General features: G+C 48.8%; 4 protein-coding genes across 4 annotated transcripts; all 4 read left to right on the top strand.

The window, feature by feature from the left end:
- Positions 1–3,425: 3,425 nt before the first annotated feature.
- Positions 3,426–4,655, top strand: CTRU02_214898 (uncharacterized protein; the record flags this gene model as incomplete). Its single annotated transcript, XM_036726589.1, has 1 exon — positions 3,426–4,655. The coding sequence occupies one exon, from the start codon at positions 3,426–3,428 to the stop codon at positions 4,653–4,655; it is 1,230 nt and encodes a 409-aa protein (XP_036581776.1).
- A 1,126-nt stretch (positions 4,656–5,781) lies between these two features.
- CTRU02_214897 (FAD dependent oxidoreductase) lies at positions 5,782–6,798 on the top strand (the record flags this gene model as incomplete). Its single annotated transcript, XM_036726590.1, has 1 exon — positions 5,782–6,798. The coding sequence occupies one exon, from the start codon at positions 5,782–5,784 to the stop codon at positions 6,796–6,798; it is 1,017 nt and encodes a 338-aa protein (XP_036581777.1).
- An 894-nt stretch (positions 6,799–7,692) lies between these two features.
- Positions 7,693–8,706, top strand: CTRU02_214896 (tomatinase; the record flags this gene model as incomplete). Its single annotated transcript, XM_036726591.1, has 1 exon — positions 7,693–8,706. The coding sequence occupies one exon, from the start codon at positions 7,693–7,695 to the stop codon at positions 8,704–8,706; it is 1,014 nt and encodes a 337-aa protein (XP_036581778.1).
- A 2,514-nt stretch (positions 8,707–11,220) lies between these two features.
- Positions 11,221–11,523, top strand: CTRU02_214895 (ABC multidrug transporter; the record flags this gene model as incomplete). The annotated part of the gene is made up of 1 exon (XM_036726592.1): positions 11,221–11,523. One exon carries the CDS (start codon positions 11,221–11,223, stop codon positions 11,521–11,523), a length of 303 nt encoding a protein of 100 aa, XP_036581779.1.
- Positions 11,524–13,220: the final 1,697 nt, after the last annotated feature.

Raw genomic sequence — 13,220 nt, 5'->3', positions numbered from 1 at the left:
AGGTGACTTCGCTTGAAGTTGGTATCAGCCGGTACAAAGACTCCAATACTCAGGTGATCAACGATCCGACGCCTGATCAGGCTGCCGCGACGACCCTCAGTCATCTATGCATGACTGACGGCCATGGAGCTCCTGCATTCTCGGATCCGTACTGGAACTGGGTCCAGCCCGGGGAAGTGAAGAACGAAAGCGGCGTCATTGCCATCAAGCGAGCCGTTTTTGCTGAACAGTTGATTAAGACTATCTTGCCATTGGCAATGAAATCCTGTATTAAACCCCAGATTAAAATCAAATTTACTGATTTCTGGGGCGATTGGGAACCCGACTTGCAATTCATCTCCAATCAAACACCTCAGAAGATTGATATCCGGTCCCCTGACAATGAGGCATGGATAATCGACATCACCTGGTCTGCTGAGAATGATCCTGGAGTGACGTCTTCGAATTCAGAACACGGATTCTTTGACACTCTGACAATTATACCTCATTACACCTGCGAAGTTTTCACGTGGGACAGTACCATCAAAATCCAACAACACCTGTGGATCTATTTATCAGTCCGTTGTCAAGGTACTAACCAGAATCTGACAGGGTACGATGTCACCATCACCGACTTTTACGACTTGTCCGTGGACCAGACAGGGCGATTGAAGATTAGCCGTGACCCCAACAGGTCCCAGAGGGAGGACAAATCTCAGGAACCTAATGCCAGCTGGATAACAAATATGTTTGCGGGCGTCAACGACGCCGTCAAACAGATCAAGGAAAAGATTCAAGGCCTTGTCAAGTTTGATCTGGAGAGTTTCGACTTCGCGACGCCCCAAAACTTTGTCTTCCCTGGCGGCAAGGTTTTCACATACACATCGGCCAAGTTTTCCAAACACCAGGACTTGATCTGTGACATTACCTACGCTTCGCCAAACGAATCCTTTCAGCCGCCCCCTCAAGCAGATATACCAATATCCGATCAGTCGTGGGGGAAGCCTGCAACAGACAATGGCCAAACACCTACCTCAAAGCCCCCCGAAACAGCCAGCCCGCCGTCATATTCAATGACCCACACCACGGAGCTGATCCAGAACTACATCCAGGGAGAGATTGTATCTCCAACGGAAAAGTTCGAGGCGCTCCAGACTGACGATGGTCACTCCTTGCTCTTCGCATTGAGCACAGACAATGTCTTGAATGTCATCATGGAACAGAGCGGCACGACCAAGACGGGTTGGGTCCGCACCGCTCTTTCGTCCGGTTTCTCCTCAGTGCGCACTTTTGACGTGGGACAAAGCGTCACGGACGGAACCATCGGGATGGCTTTGGTGGTATCTGAAGGAGGTTCGGACCAATTGTTCCTCTCCCTGTTTAACTCTAGCTCCGATACATCATGGACAGCGAAACCCAATTGGTCTCTGATCCCTTTTGATGCTGAAGGCCACACAGGACCTGTCGACATCATCCGCGTTATGTTCGCAGAGCCGCAGGGAAGCCAGCAACACATCATTGTCGACACCTTACGCTCGTCGAACAAGGCAGACAAGGAAATTGACCGCTACTACGTCGATCCTCAAAAGTCCTCCGGCAGATTCTGGACCTCGCATAGTCTCCCGGTAGACGTTCAACAAAGCAACTACCAGACCTGTGTGGGTAGAGTCGCCAAGGGGTTCATCGATGGGGTTTATACCGTTGGAACCGCTGGTGGCTCAGCCCAGCTTGTTTACGTGCCCATTGAGAACGCCTTTGGCGACGGTCCTCCATTACCATGCCGTCTCATCTTGCCACAGGACACGCGGGCATCTTCCATTGCTGCCGCCCGCAGGCCTGGTACTCTTGCGTCACCTGATGGTACAACAGACTTATTCGCTGTCGGGAACTCGACTCTGTACTACTTTCCGGCTGAAAGACAGACTGACATGTCTGTGGCCACGCAATTGCTCAGCAGCGACGTGTTTTCGGGCACATCGGAGCTCGCAGCCATGACGCGTGAAGGCGTGACGACGATCTGGGGCAAGAATGCATGCAACGAGGTATACTACATCTCGTGCCCGTCCAATCAACTCAGCAACCAGAATGCTTGGAGTGTCCCTGTGCCAATCTTGTTCGGTGTCGAGCGAATGACTCCATACCTCAATCGCAGGGACGGCGGCAAAGCCATCTTTACATCCGGGTCTGGCAAGCTGGAGAGACTGACGCAGGCCACCGGCACTGACGCAAAGATGTGGGTTGCAGATGAGATAAAGCTTCAGGCCGCGGAGCGTAAGACGAGGCCGCTCTCGTTCAAGTCATACACGACTACCATCCACGTCCTCGACAAACACGATCTGCCAGCCCCTGACGTTAAACTGTCAATTTCCACTAGTTCTCAAACACCCGTATATATCAACGGGACTTACTACGTCCTAGGGCAGGCATCTGTCACAGTGACTACGGATGCCTGTGGATGTCTGACCATCATTGAGGCCCTCCAAGATAGCATTAACGGCACTCTTATGACGGTCATCTGCAACGGTGGAGACGCTCAAGTCATTATCAACCCCATGGAGAAGTCCTTCCAGACTATAGCCGCACTCAATAGCGAGGGAGCCCTCCGAGATGCAAAGGTTGCAACGAACACGGTTGCAGGCGGCATTAGGGGCAATCCGACATGGACCGCTCTCGTCGAGAAAGCACTGCCAGCCGAAGTAACCGCTGCCGCTGACAGCCTCAGCAGACTCGGCACAACCTACGGCCTTGTGAAGCCGACTGTGTCCTCCGGGTCGTGTATGAGCGTGATCCCACACACCCTCTACAAGCCCTCGTCTTCAGACAGCAGTCTGGTGCACGATGTAGCGATCGCAGCTGGTGACCTCTTCCGCTGGCTCAAGTCAGATAGCCAGAGGGTCGTCAAAGTCATCAAAGACGATGCAAGTGGTGCCTGGCACTTTGTAGCCACCATCGCCGACAAAGTCTACCGCGCAGCGCTGACCTCGGTCGACGCTATCGTCGGGGCAGCCGAGTGGGTTTTCAAGAATGTCAAGACCGACATCAAGAAGCTCATGGGCTTTGTGGAGTTTCTATTCGATTGGGATGATATCGAACGGACTAAGAACGTCTTCTACAACATGACGAGGCAGTGGCTGCGTGGTCAGGTTGACTATCTCCATACCGCGAAGACGGAGTTTGATGGACAGATTGCGCATGCTGAGAAGAGTATCGAAAAGTGGGCGGGCATCACGGACTGGGGGTCGCCACTCGGAAGCAAAGCCTCTCAACCAGCGGCCGCGAGCGGCACCAATCCTGCGAAGGCGCATACCTCGGGGTCGCAGATGATGATAACCCATTTCAAGAACCACGTCGCCGATACAGAGGTTGTGGGCACGCTGCCGAAAATGAATGTAGCTTCAGAAGTCGTCAATGACCTGCTTGAGGCGCTGGACAAGGAAGAGCAGACCATGTCAAACGTCTATACTCAGCTGCAGAAACTATCAAAGAACTTCAGGACCAAGACAGTTGGGGAAGTTCTCAAGGATCTCGCTGGCATCATTGCCCTCGGGGTGCTTTCCAGCGTCCAGATTGTGATAGATGCACTATTCGATGTTCTTGTCGATGTTGCTGATGATGTCATCGGTCTCCTGGATACAAAGATTCATATCCCCGTCATCTCTGACATTCTAAACGACGTTGGCATACCCGACATATCCTATATGGACCTGATATGCTGGCTCCCATCGTTCTCGTACACGGTTATATACAAGATTGCTCACCAGAAGGCCCCATTTGCTGCCGACGACGCCGAAGTACAGGCGTTCATTGCCGCGGATTCCTGGGGGACAATGCAGGCGATCTTGAGACCGGACTCCTCAAAGTCGCCGGTCTCGGAATCTCTTGGCATAGCTGCTACTCATCGCGCCGTGAACGCCGTTCCCAAGTCAGCAAATGCCTCTGTGATGCCTCAACAACTTGACAGCGCATGCATCAGCGAGACCTCCCCGACTTCGATCTCTTCCTTCGCCTCGACAAGGGTGGCTAGCACAGCACCCACATCCCCTGCCTCCCTAAAGTCACCGCCATCGCCGCTTGCTGAGCGCATCTATCAACTTGGCCACTTTGTCGGCAGCTGTACGAGCATCATGTCAATTTTTGTCGACGCCGAGGAAGCTTCACTTGAACCAGGCAACCCCCTGGCCATGCAATCAGCGTGCATAAGTGTTGTCGGCGGCGTCTCCTCAAGCATAGCTGACTTCGCCGTACCAAGAGACCCCATTCAGAGTACGGCCGCAATTAAATGGTCTTACGGGATCCTTGGAGTCCGATTCCTCAGCATTCTTTTTTTCACCCCTTTTGCACAGGGACGCCTCGAAGCCTATGGCGCCCACCCTGTCTTTGTCGACCGTGAGGAACGCCCCAAGGGGGCAAAGCTCGATGCTATCATCGCCATACCGGCAGTGTTTGTAACGCTTGAGCATTTCTGTGAGCTTTATCACAACAATCTAAGCCTAGATGCAACGGCGGCTGTCTTGGGCGAGTTGACCAATGTGGCATCCTATGTGTCGCGGATCTGCTATGGTATTGCCGTCAATATAAATATAGCGGTAGAAAGGGAGGAGCCAATCAAATACATGTCATATGCAAACGCAGCTTGCGCCGCCCTGGAGGCCGCGCAGGGCGCAGTACCAATGTAGGAGGGAGACATCGAGACTGGGTGCACCCGGCTCAATGACAGGCAAGCAGAGCCGCTTTCAGTAGACCCTTTTTATATTTTTACTGTCATTGATTCGACTTTTCTCTGAGCGTCTTTTCTTCGATGGCAGTTTGCATACTGAGTCTTGGCTTTCTTCCGTTTCCTTCTTTACTGAATAATTGCTCTGGTATAGCCACCGTAAATCCTAAATTTCCTATGCATGCACTACAGCGACGCTATGTTTCTGTTCAAACAGTCAAGAAGACAACTAAGTCAATTTCTCAAGGAAGATATGAACGAACACATCGAGTAGTGACGTCGGGGAAGCAACAAGATTGGGTGGGCATGGATACTGGAGACCTAAAATCTGGAGCGAGTCTGAAAAGACATCTCTGCGCCTACTCCACGTTTCTGTGTCAGAGTAATGAGGGGAAAGCATATATATCAGCACAAAACCTCTTGGAGGAATCTGGAGTGGGTGGGCGGAAAGAAACGAAATCCCGAGTTTTCCAATGGGTATGGTTGTACACATAGACCAGCCCATTACAGCAATCACCAGCTGATCTAAGACATGACCCCATGGGGTCGGATCACCCTTCCCTTCAGAGTCAGTAAGGGGCCTAAAGCCGGAGTGATTGGCTCTTACATAGGCAGAAGCCGCACAAGATCAAAGACCACAGCCTGGACAACTTAATTCTGGCTAGGATTAGTCGTGTCTCAATATTTGGCGTGTGTCAGTTGACACTAGAAACAGCAAATACTAGTATGTGCAGGTCTTTAAGAAATGACGGTGAGTTTGGTATCGCAGCAGCCCAAAAAGGGGTATAGGTAATGCTTGGAAGGGATTGGAGCCAGAAAATGAGGCTTGGTGAAGCTGAATGCTAATCAGGTGTGATTCATGATTCCAACCCATGAAAGTCTCATTTTCAAAACGAGACGAAATTCTCAACCACGCTGCAACAACGTTGGCTCTATAAGAAGAGTCTGTTGCGTACTGCGTACGTAGTAATATTCCCAGCAGCTTTATCACTGCGTCTTGGCGGAAGTACAACAAGAGGTCAGCCACAGACGAAAGGCCTATTTTATCCAAGATCGTGTTCGTTCGGTACAACCTTCCCACCTATAAGATGAAGTCCGTATTGCTCGCCACTCTCATCAACATTATCATTGAACATGTTTCCGCATCTTATATGAACCAGCTACTTGGCCTTCAAGCCGGGTGCAACCGTGACAACTGCTTCCGTGCTGTACTCGGCTCACGACCCGGACCTGCGTCGGCATTTGCTGATTGTTCCTCGTGGATGCAAGTCACTGAGACTCCTTGCGCGTCAACTGTAACGGAGACGGCAACCGTTACATCTTTTACCACCACTCTAGCAAATCCGTTTCCGGGCATTAGCAACATGAAGCGAGGGCAGCTAGAAGACCGACAGGTATCATCAACCCCCCTCGGTACCACGTCTTGCACGGTTTTGAAAAACAGTCCGAGCAGCTTGGCAGCATACATCCAAACAGCCTGCCCGTCTGTTGGCACCTTCGCCCCTTCGGCGCGCTACTCCACCGCTTGCTCCTGTGCTGGTGTCACCGCCGCAACGACAACACTCGCTGCATCCATAACTACTGTGACCACTACTAGTACTTTTCTGACCGCATATACACCCACGAACACGCCGACGGCATTTATTTTGCAAACATCGATTGACAGAAACCTGTATGTTTCGGTTGACGACACCGGAGCTCTGCGTTTGGTGCGCAACGCCACAGCTGCTACGCCCTTTTATATCGACGACGCCAGAGAGATGCGCAACCTGAACAGTCCCAACAAAACATTTGTCAACTACTACGACCCCGACCCGTATACCGCCGACGACAAAGTTTATAGTGACGTAGAGGGACCAGGAAAATACCAAATCAATTGTGGGATTGTAGGCCGTGTTGATGGGGGGTTCTACGGCAACTGCCAGTCTAGCGGCTCTCCTAGCGGAAATCCAGATGTCTACGGCTTCAGTTCTTGTTCCTACCACGGCGAGTATGTGTACATGACCCCGAACTTCTCTAATGTGCGCTGTCGGCCAGGAGGTTTTACCTTCAGCGGTTTCTATCTAAAGACATACACTGGTAATCAGGCAGGTGGTGGAAAATAAAGATTAACCATGCTACTTATCAGGAAGGACTTGTTCATTTTGCGTAGGATTGAGTTTTGCTCAACATTCTCGCTGTACTGCCATTATGACAACCCTTCTGCAAAGCCTGGAAAAGAAATTGAAAAATAAGTAGGAAAAGTCGTATTATTATAGAATGGAAATACTTAATTGCGACTGTCCATAATAATGATGATGGGCGAACGATGGTCATGACTCGTTGTTAAAGCTGAGGCGTCGTCTGCTCGTTTATCGTTCTCGTTTAAATTCCTCGTTTATACGCCTCGTTTGTCTGCCTCGCTCCTCGGTCTCGTTTATCGTTCCCATTTTGGAGATCAGTGTTAAAAAGCTGTGGGTCATTGCCTAATGTTCATTCAAGGCGGTTATGAGTGTCGCAAGTAAGACTAGTCTTTCACAAGTGTTAATGTTAACATTTTTAGTGTCAAGTACTCGACTACGCGTCAACTTGTACGAAGTCAACCGTTCCTACAGTAGCACAAACTATTTCCGATGTTCACGTGGCATAACTCTCCCACAACGTCACCCGAATGAGATGTGTTGTATCCGCTGAAAAAAAACCACACTCAGTGAAGAAAACCGGCTCGTAACCTGTTGTAGCAGCTCGTTCTGCGGTGCCCCCTAATCTGTCGGTCTGTCCGGAAACCTTTGTGGATGTTTAGTGGCGAAGCATCATATCAATTCAGCGGTCAGGCCATCAGCCATGCTCTGATTGATGTCATTGTATGGACAAGCCCCAGCGGATCATTGACAGCATAAATCCGTTTCGTTTTCAAGGCAGTCATGAGAAACTATAAAGTTCTCAATAAAATTCACCTTGTGATCACTTCTTCTTTATCAATAGCATCCCAACAGTCAAACATTTCGCTTTACAGAATCATGAAGGCCACAACACTCTTTATCGCGCTTCTCACTGTTACTGAAGCAGCCGATATCGTTCCCAGCACTGGCACCACCGCATTGAGAGAAGAGGCGCAAAAGAAGAACGTTCTCATCGGTTCCGGTGCCATCAACCCGACCTACCTCGATGATCCCCGGTTTGCATTTGTGCTTGCAGAGCAGTTCAACAGCCTCTCGCCTGAGAATAAGCTCAAATGGAATTTCATCAACCCAACCCCAGGCCAGTATGACTGGGATAAGATCGACCGCCTTGTTGACTTCGCCGAAGAAAACAATATGAAGGTCAAGGGACATGGGTTCATATCGGGATGTTGTAACCCGGACTACCTCCTCAACATCACCGACGCTACAGAAGTGCGTACTGCGATGAAGACTCACTTCGAAGCGGTTATGCACCGGTACGATGGCAAGATGGATCGCTGGGATGTTGTATCCGAAGCCCTGGAAACGCAAGGGGGTGGCTTGCAAGTGAACAACTTCTTCTACAAGACACTTGGTCCTGGTTACATTGCAGATGCCTTCCGCATCGCCCGGGAAGCAGGGCCGGACGCCAAGCTGTACCTCAACGAGAACATGGTTGAGTCTAATTCTGGCAAACGTCAGGAACTCTACGACCTGGTTTCTGGTCTGGTGAGGGACGGCGTTCCGATTGATGGAATTGCTCTGCAGATGCACGTTACTCTGGAACCCTTGGTACCGGGCGTCATCACAGAGATGGTAGATTTCTTCAAAGGACTTGAACTAGAGGTTACTATCGCGGAGTTGGATGTCCATACGTACAATGCTACACAGCAGACAGAAATTTACGGCGCCGTCATTGAAGAGGCTTTGGCATCGGGAATAACCGACATTTCTTTCTGGGGTTTCACGGACAAACATCTTTACACCTGGCTTCCAGGCGCGAAACCCTTGATGTTCGATGAGGACTACAGCGCGAAAGGAGCATTTTACGCTACTCACACTGCCTTGACGAACTTTGTCAATGCTCCCTAGAACATCGAACACTGAGCGATGCGTTGAAAAGTTATCTTTTCGTCAATAACTTTCACCAGTGTATTTAATCTGTACCTTTCATCAGTATCTTTTTAGGGCTACCACCATTTGCAAAACATCTTTTGTAACTACAACAGCTACATCTCTTACTAGGGAGTAACTAAAAACCATGTACATATACTTCTAAATCATGAGAATTGCTCATAATAATCTTGATGCTGGCGAATCGGTGAACAGCACATCAAAGCTTACCATCGTTAAGAAGACACTAACTGACATGACTTCTTCGGACTTGATCTCCGACTGTTACCACTTGTAAGGTTAGGATCGTGGGGATCGCCGATCATGTGCCAACAAGGCTTAGTCTGTATCCTGGTTAATGGTTCGATCCTTTTGTAACGGCAATAGGGGCCCAGCTGCAATAAGCCGTCCCTAGTGGAGTGTGTGAATGGAGTGTGAGAATCACACGTATGGCTAGGCTGAAAGGATTTAGGAATATGGAAGGCACGCTGCCGTTTCATCGTTTATTCATTGCCTTACTGACCCGGCCCAGTCCTCTCATGTTTGAGTCTGTGGGGTGATAATTCAGCAATTAAAACTGGGGAAATAGAAATCTTCGCCCTAGATGAGGCGGTACTAATGTATGCTAATTTGTGGTGCCCATGACCGATGGCAGACCGCTGACTCTATGAATATCCCTGATGTGGGAGCTACGACTGCTACGTTGTAATGCAGGTCAAGGTACCGCAGGAGACTCCGCACTTCATATCTCGCTTCTCTATCCTAGTGCATGTGATGGCAGGTAGTTTATGAGTATTCCATTGCTACTGGAAAGGAATCACAAGTTATGGCCCATATCGCACCCTGTAGACTCCCATATCATAGCATTCAGTCAAATCAAGCGATGTTGGTTACGCAATACTAACCTTTACAACTACCTAATCGAATAATCTGGGTTTATTAGAGCCAAAGCTGAATAACGCTACTCACTATAGATCCGGGTGATTTAGAGACCCAGAAGCAGCAGAAAGAAGTGAAACGGGTTAAACAGCCAATATAGATGTTGATGAGAGAGACGGAGTATACAAGGCAGCATGTCACGCAAGGTTTCTACGTCTGTGACGGGGAAAGATGACTGCACGAAGTCGATAGCTGCAAGAGTCAGTGACTGGGAGCATAAATTTGCAGCAGGATATTCGTACCGGCACTGTAATCGATTCGAGGATCATAGTTTACAAACAGATAAATCAGCTCATCTCTAGCTTTAGGACAATCACTGCATATCTTTGCCATATGGAGTCTACCAACGGTAGTAATTAACCGTCTATATGATCCTAAGTTCCTTAGACTGAGCATCTGAACAAACAGATGTGAAACAGAAGTGATACGGAGGATTAAAGGAAACCTTCGCCGTAATGTTCGATCCCTGTTACCTTTTATTTCATTAAACCAAAAAGATGATGGAATTTAACCATTATGTCTCCCCGAGGTGGGCTCGAACCACCAACCTCCAGATTAACAGTCTGACGCGCTAGCCAATTGTGCCATCGGGGATACTCCTATGGAGTTAACTGGACGTGGGTCAGCTGGTCACAAGCTTTGTCATATACCGTGCCTCATCATGTATTCCCCAGTCTTTTCAATGTAATTCAAGCATCGCAACAAGCTAAACTCGCAAGGACTTGTTAGCAACTAGTTACCTATGTTTCTATCCTCTGATTTGCTTGGCCTGGAGCGGTCTTATCCGCCAAACATTGGTGTTTCTATTGTAGGACCCACAGAACAGGGCCACAAGCTCAAGGCCGCTAGGAGGACCTGCGCTAGGATGTGACATGTCAACCATCTTCGCCTCTTTCTCGTCTACTTGGGCTTCCTAAATTTGTTGGTTTCGTTTCTATTGTTCTGGTGCCTACCTGGCCATGTCCATGAGCTGTGTAATTGCGTCTGCTCTGAGGGTGTGGGACGAACCCGTTCGCTGTTCAGCGCATTCCCCACCATAGAGTGGTTGCTGACACACAGACAGCTTCTTCATGCTCAAGATTGTCCCCGAATCTGCGCAGAACCTGCACTGGATATTTATAGAAGCAGTCATACGTTAAGCCTAGGAACTCCCAAAAGTCGTATGCCTTGTGGTTTCTTTTGACATCAATGCTAGAGCCCCTCCTTGGTTCTTCACATCCACCGACAGCGGCGTGACTCTGAACAGGTCTGTTTGACATCAACTTCTCTCGACTTGCTTAGGGCTGAATTATTTGGGTGCAGATTCAGTCATGATATGACCATATTGGATAATCGACTACCGGTGGCTGCCTACCATACAGCTTGCGGTATGAGAGCACCAGCAATTCTTTCATGGCAACAAGAACTAATTCAGGTTGCAAAATAGTCATTCTCACAGCCCTCCTCAGTACCGGTCTGATTGCAGCCGGTGCCCAGTACGTTACGGCGGCCATTCCCTTCAGCATAGTTGCGTTGTACTTTTCGGCTAAGTTCTATCTCCTAACCTCCCGACACATGCGTCATCTCAACTTGGAGGCCAAGTCGCCGCTGTACACCCTGTTCACTGAGACCATAAATGGTCTTGCGACCATCCGTGCTTTCAGTTGGAGGCACCACTTCCTCGAGGAAAGCCTGCGTCTCCTTGACTTATCTCAGAAGCCGTTTTATCTCATGTTCTACATCCAACGTTGGCTCAATTTCGCGCTCGACCTCTTCGTCGCATGCATCGCCGTTGTCCTGGTGGCGTTTGCTGTACAATTCCCTTACACTACTTCGCAGGGAGCTATAGAAGTCGCGATGATCAACATCATCATGTAACAATTGCCTATTAACTTGATATAATTATCATTACGTATAACTAGGTTGTAGTTGTAAAGCTAGGTATAATTATAGAGTCTTATAGTATTCCCGCTTTTTATGTTAATGCAAAAGGCCTTTTTAAGCTCTACATAACGCTAGTTAATTTACTGTCACTTTCAGACAAGATATCAGTGGGAAAAAGCCTACTCTGAAATAAAATATTTTACTGCTTTTGCCGTAACGTTCCAAAAACACAACACTATCAACACTAAGAAACTCAGACCACCTTTCAGAAGAGGCAATTGTCCCTGAGAAATACTACGTCAAAGAGCTCCAAGGTCCAGTCGGTGTTCTTGAGACTCAAACTCTAGTTCAATGTTCCTTCAGGTCATTTTTTTTTTTTTTTAGGCTGTATGATTAGAAGTTAAACAGCACATAAAAAATAGCGCATAATTAGACATACAACAAAGCTAGTCCGGCTACTGCTACAAGGATGATTTCTATTCTTTCTTCTTTCCCTTTCACCTTCCTTCTTTATTTGGGGTCCCAACTGATATTCTCAATGATGAGTAATTACAAAAATTAGTAGAACCTTCCTGTTTGCGCATTTCCTCAGAGTGGTGCTTCGACAGACGATAACACGCGAACCAACAAGCCGGTATCCGATCGACTACGGATGGCAATAAGGACGACCAGCCCATTCAAAGGCCCACATTTCTCCAAGTGTCAAATATGGCTATTCGTGTGAAAGTTGCAGCATCCGTGTCTGATTGGTTAGCCGTCGCAAGCCATGTCCCTGTTGACATGTCCAGCCGGTGGAATAAAGCCCGTAGTCGGGCACATTCGGACGAAGTCCGACAACATTTCTGGGGTATTTCTGTGAAGAACAGGGGACCCATACCCATTTCTCGGTTCAAAGTTTGAGCAGCCCACTCGAGTAAACATGGCCATCCTTAGTTCAACTTGGATTTGGGTTCAAAGTAAGTTACCTTACTAATCCCAGACAGTTATCCGTTTATATGTCACCGTGTTTGCCAGTGGCCTGAGCCTGATGCTTCAATTGAGTTCCTGCCAATTTCTCTTGACAAACCGCATCATTTCGCCCGGAGATGACTTGTTTGACTTTCTCAAGACCCTGTCTAGGACAAAATGTAGATAGAAGAATGCGGCATTATGTGGCAGCCCAACAAGGCTTTCATCGCGTACGGTGTCAGAGCACTGTATACATTGCCTGAGAAGGAATGTATCCTTGCTTTGGGTCGCATCGGTGGGATGATCACTTGCCCTTAAGGATTTTACCATCTGATTAGATTGCAGCTTTCTTTGCTAGTGGATACGAGAAGGATCTGATAAAAAAAAATGCAAAGAACATCAGTTCAGTTTTCCTTACCCATGAGCGCAAACCCTGGGATCTTGTGGCAAACCGATGCCAAAATGTGCGGAAAGAAACCTCTAAAGGGACTTATGTCCATGTCGCCCCTGTTATGTTCGTCCAGTCCCCGTCGTTAGCGATTTGTTCTCGACCGGGCCAACCAGACACTGGTAGTCAGTCCCACGCTGGCAATGAACCCTGCTCACTGCCTGTTATTCTCCCTTTAACCTCCGGTCGCGGTGGGTGGGGGCCATCAACCGCCAGTGGTTCAATTTGCTAGATGTAGCTGTAATAACGTAAGGCCAGGAAGTATACACACACACTGCACTATCGCCAAGACTGT

The sequence above is a fragment of the Colletotrichum truncatum genome (genome assembly GCF_014235925.2).
Source record: "Colletotrichum truncatum strain CMES1059 chromosome Unknown Contig_0012, whole genome shotgun sequence".
Taxonomy (NCBI): Eukaryota; Fungi; Ascomycota; class Sordariomycetes; order Glomerellales; family Glomerellaceae; genus Colletotrichum; species Colletotrichum truncatum.
Note: the sequence above shows the minus strand (reverse complement) of the source record. Positions and strands in the feature narration are given on the sequence as shown.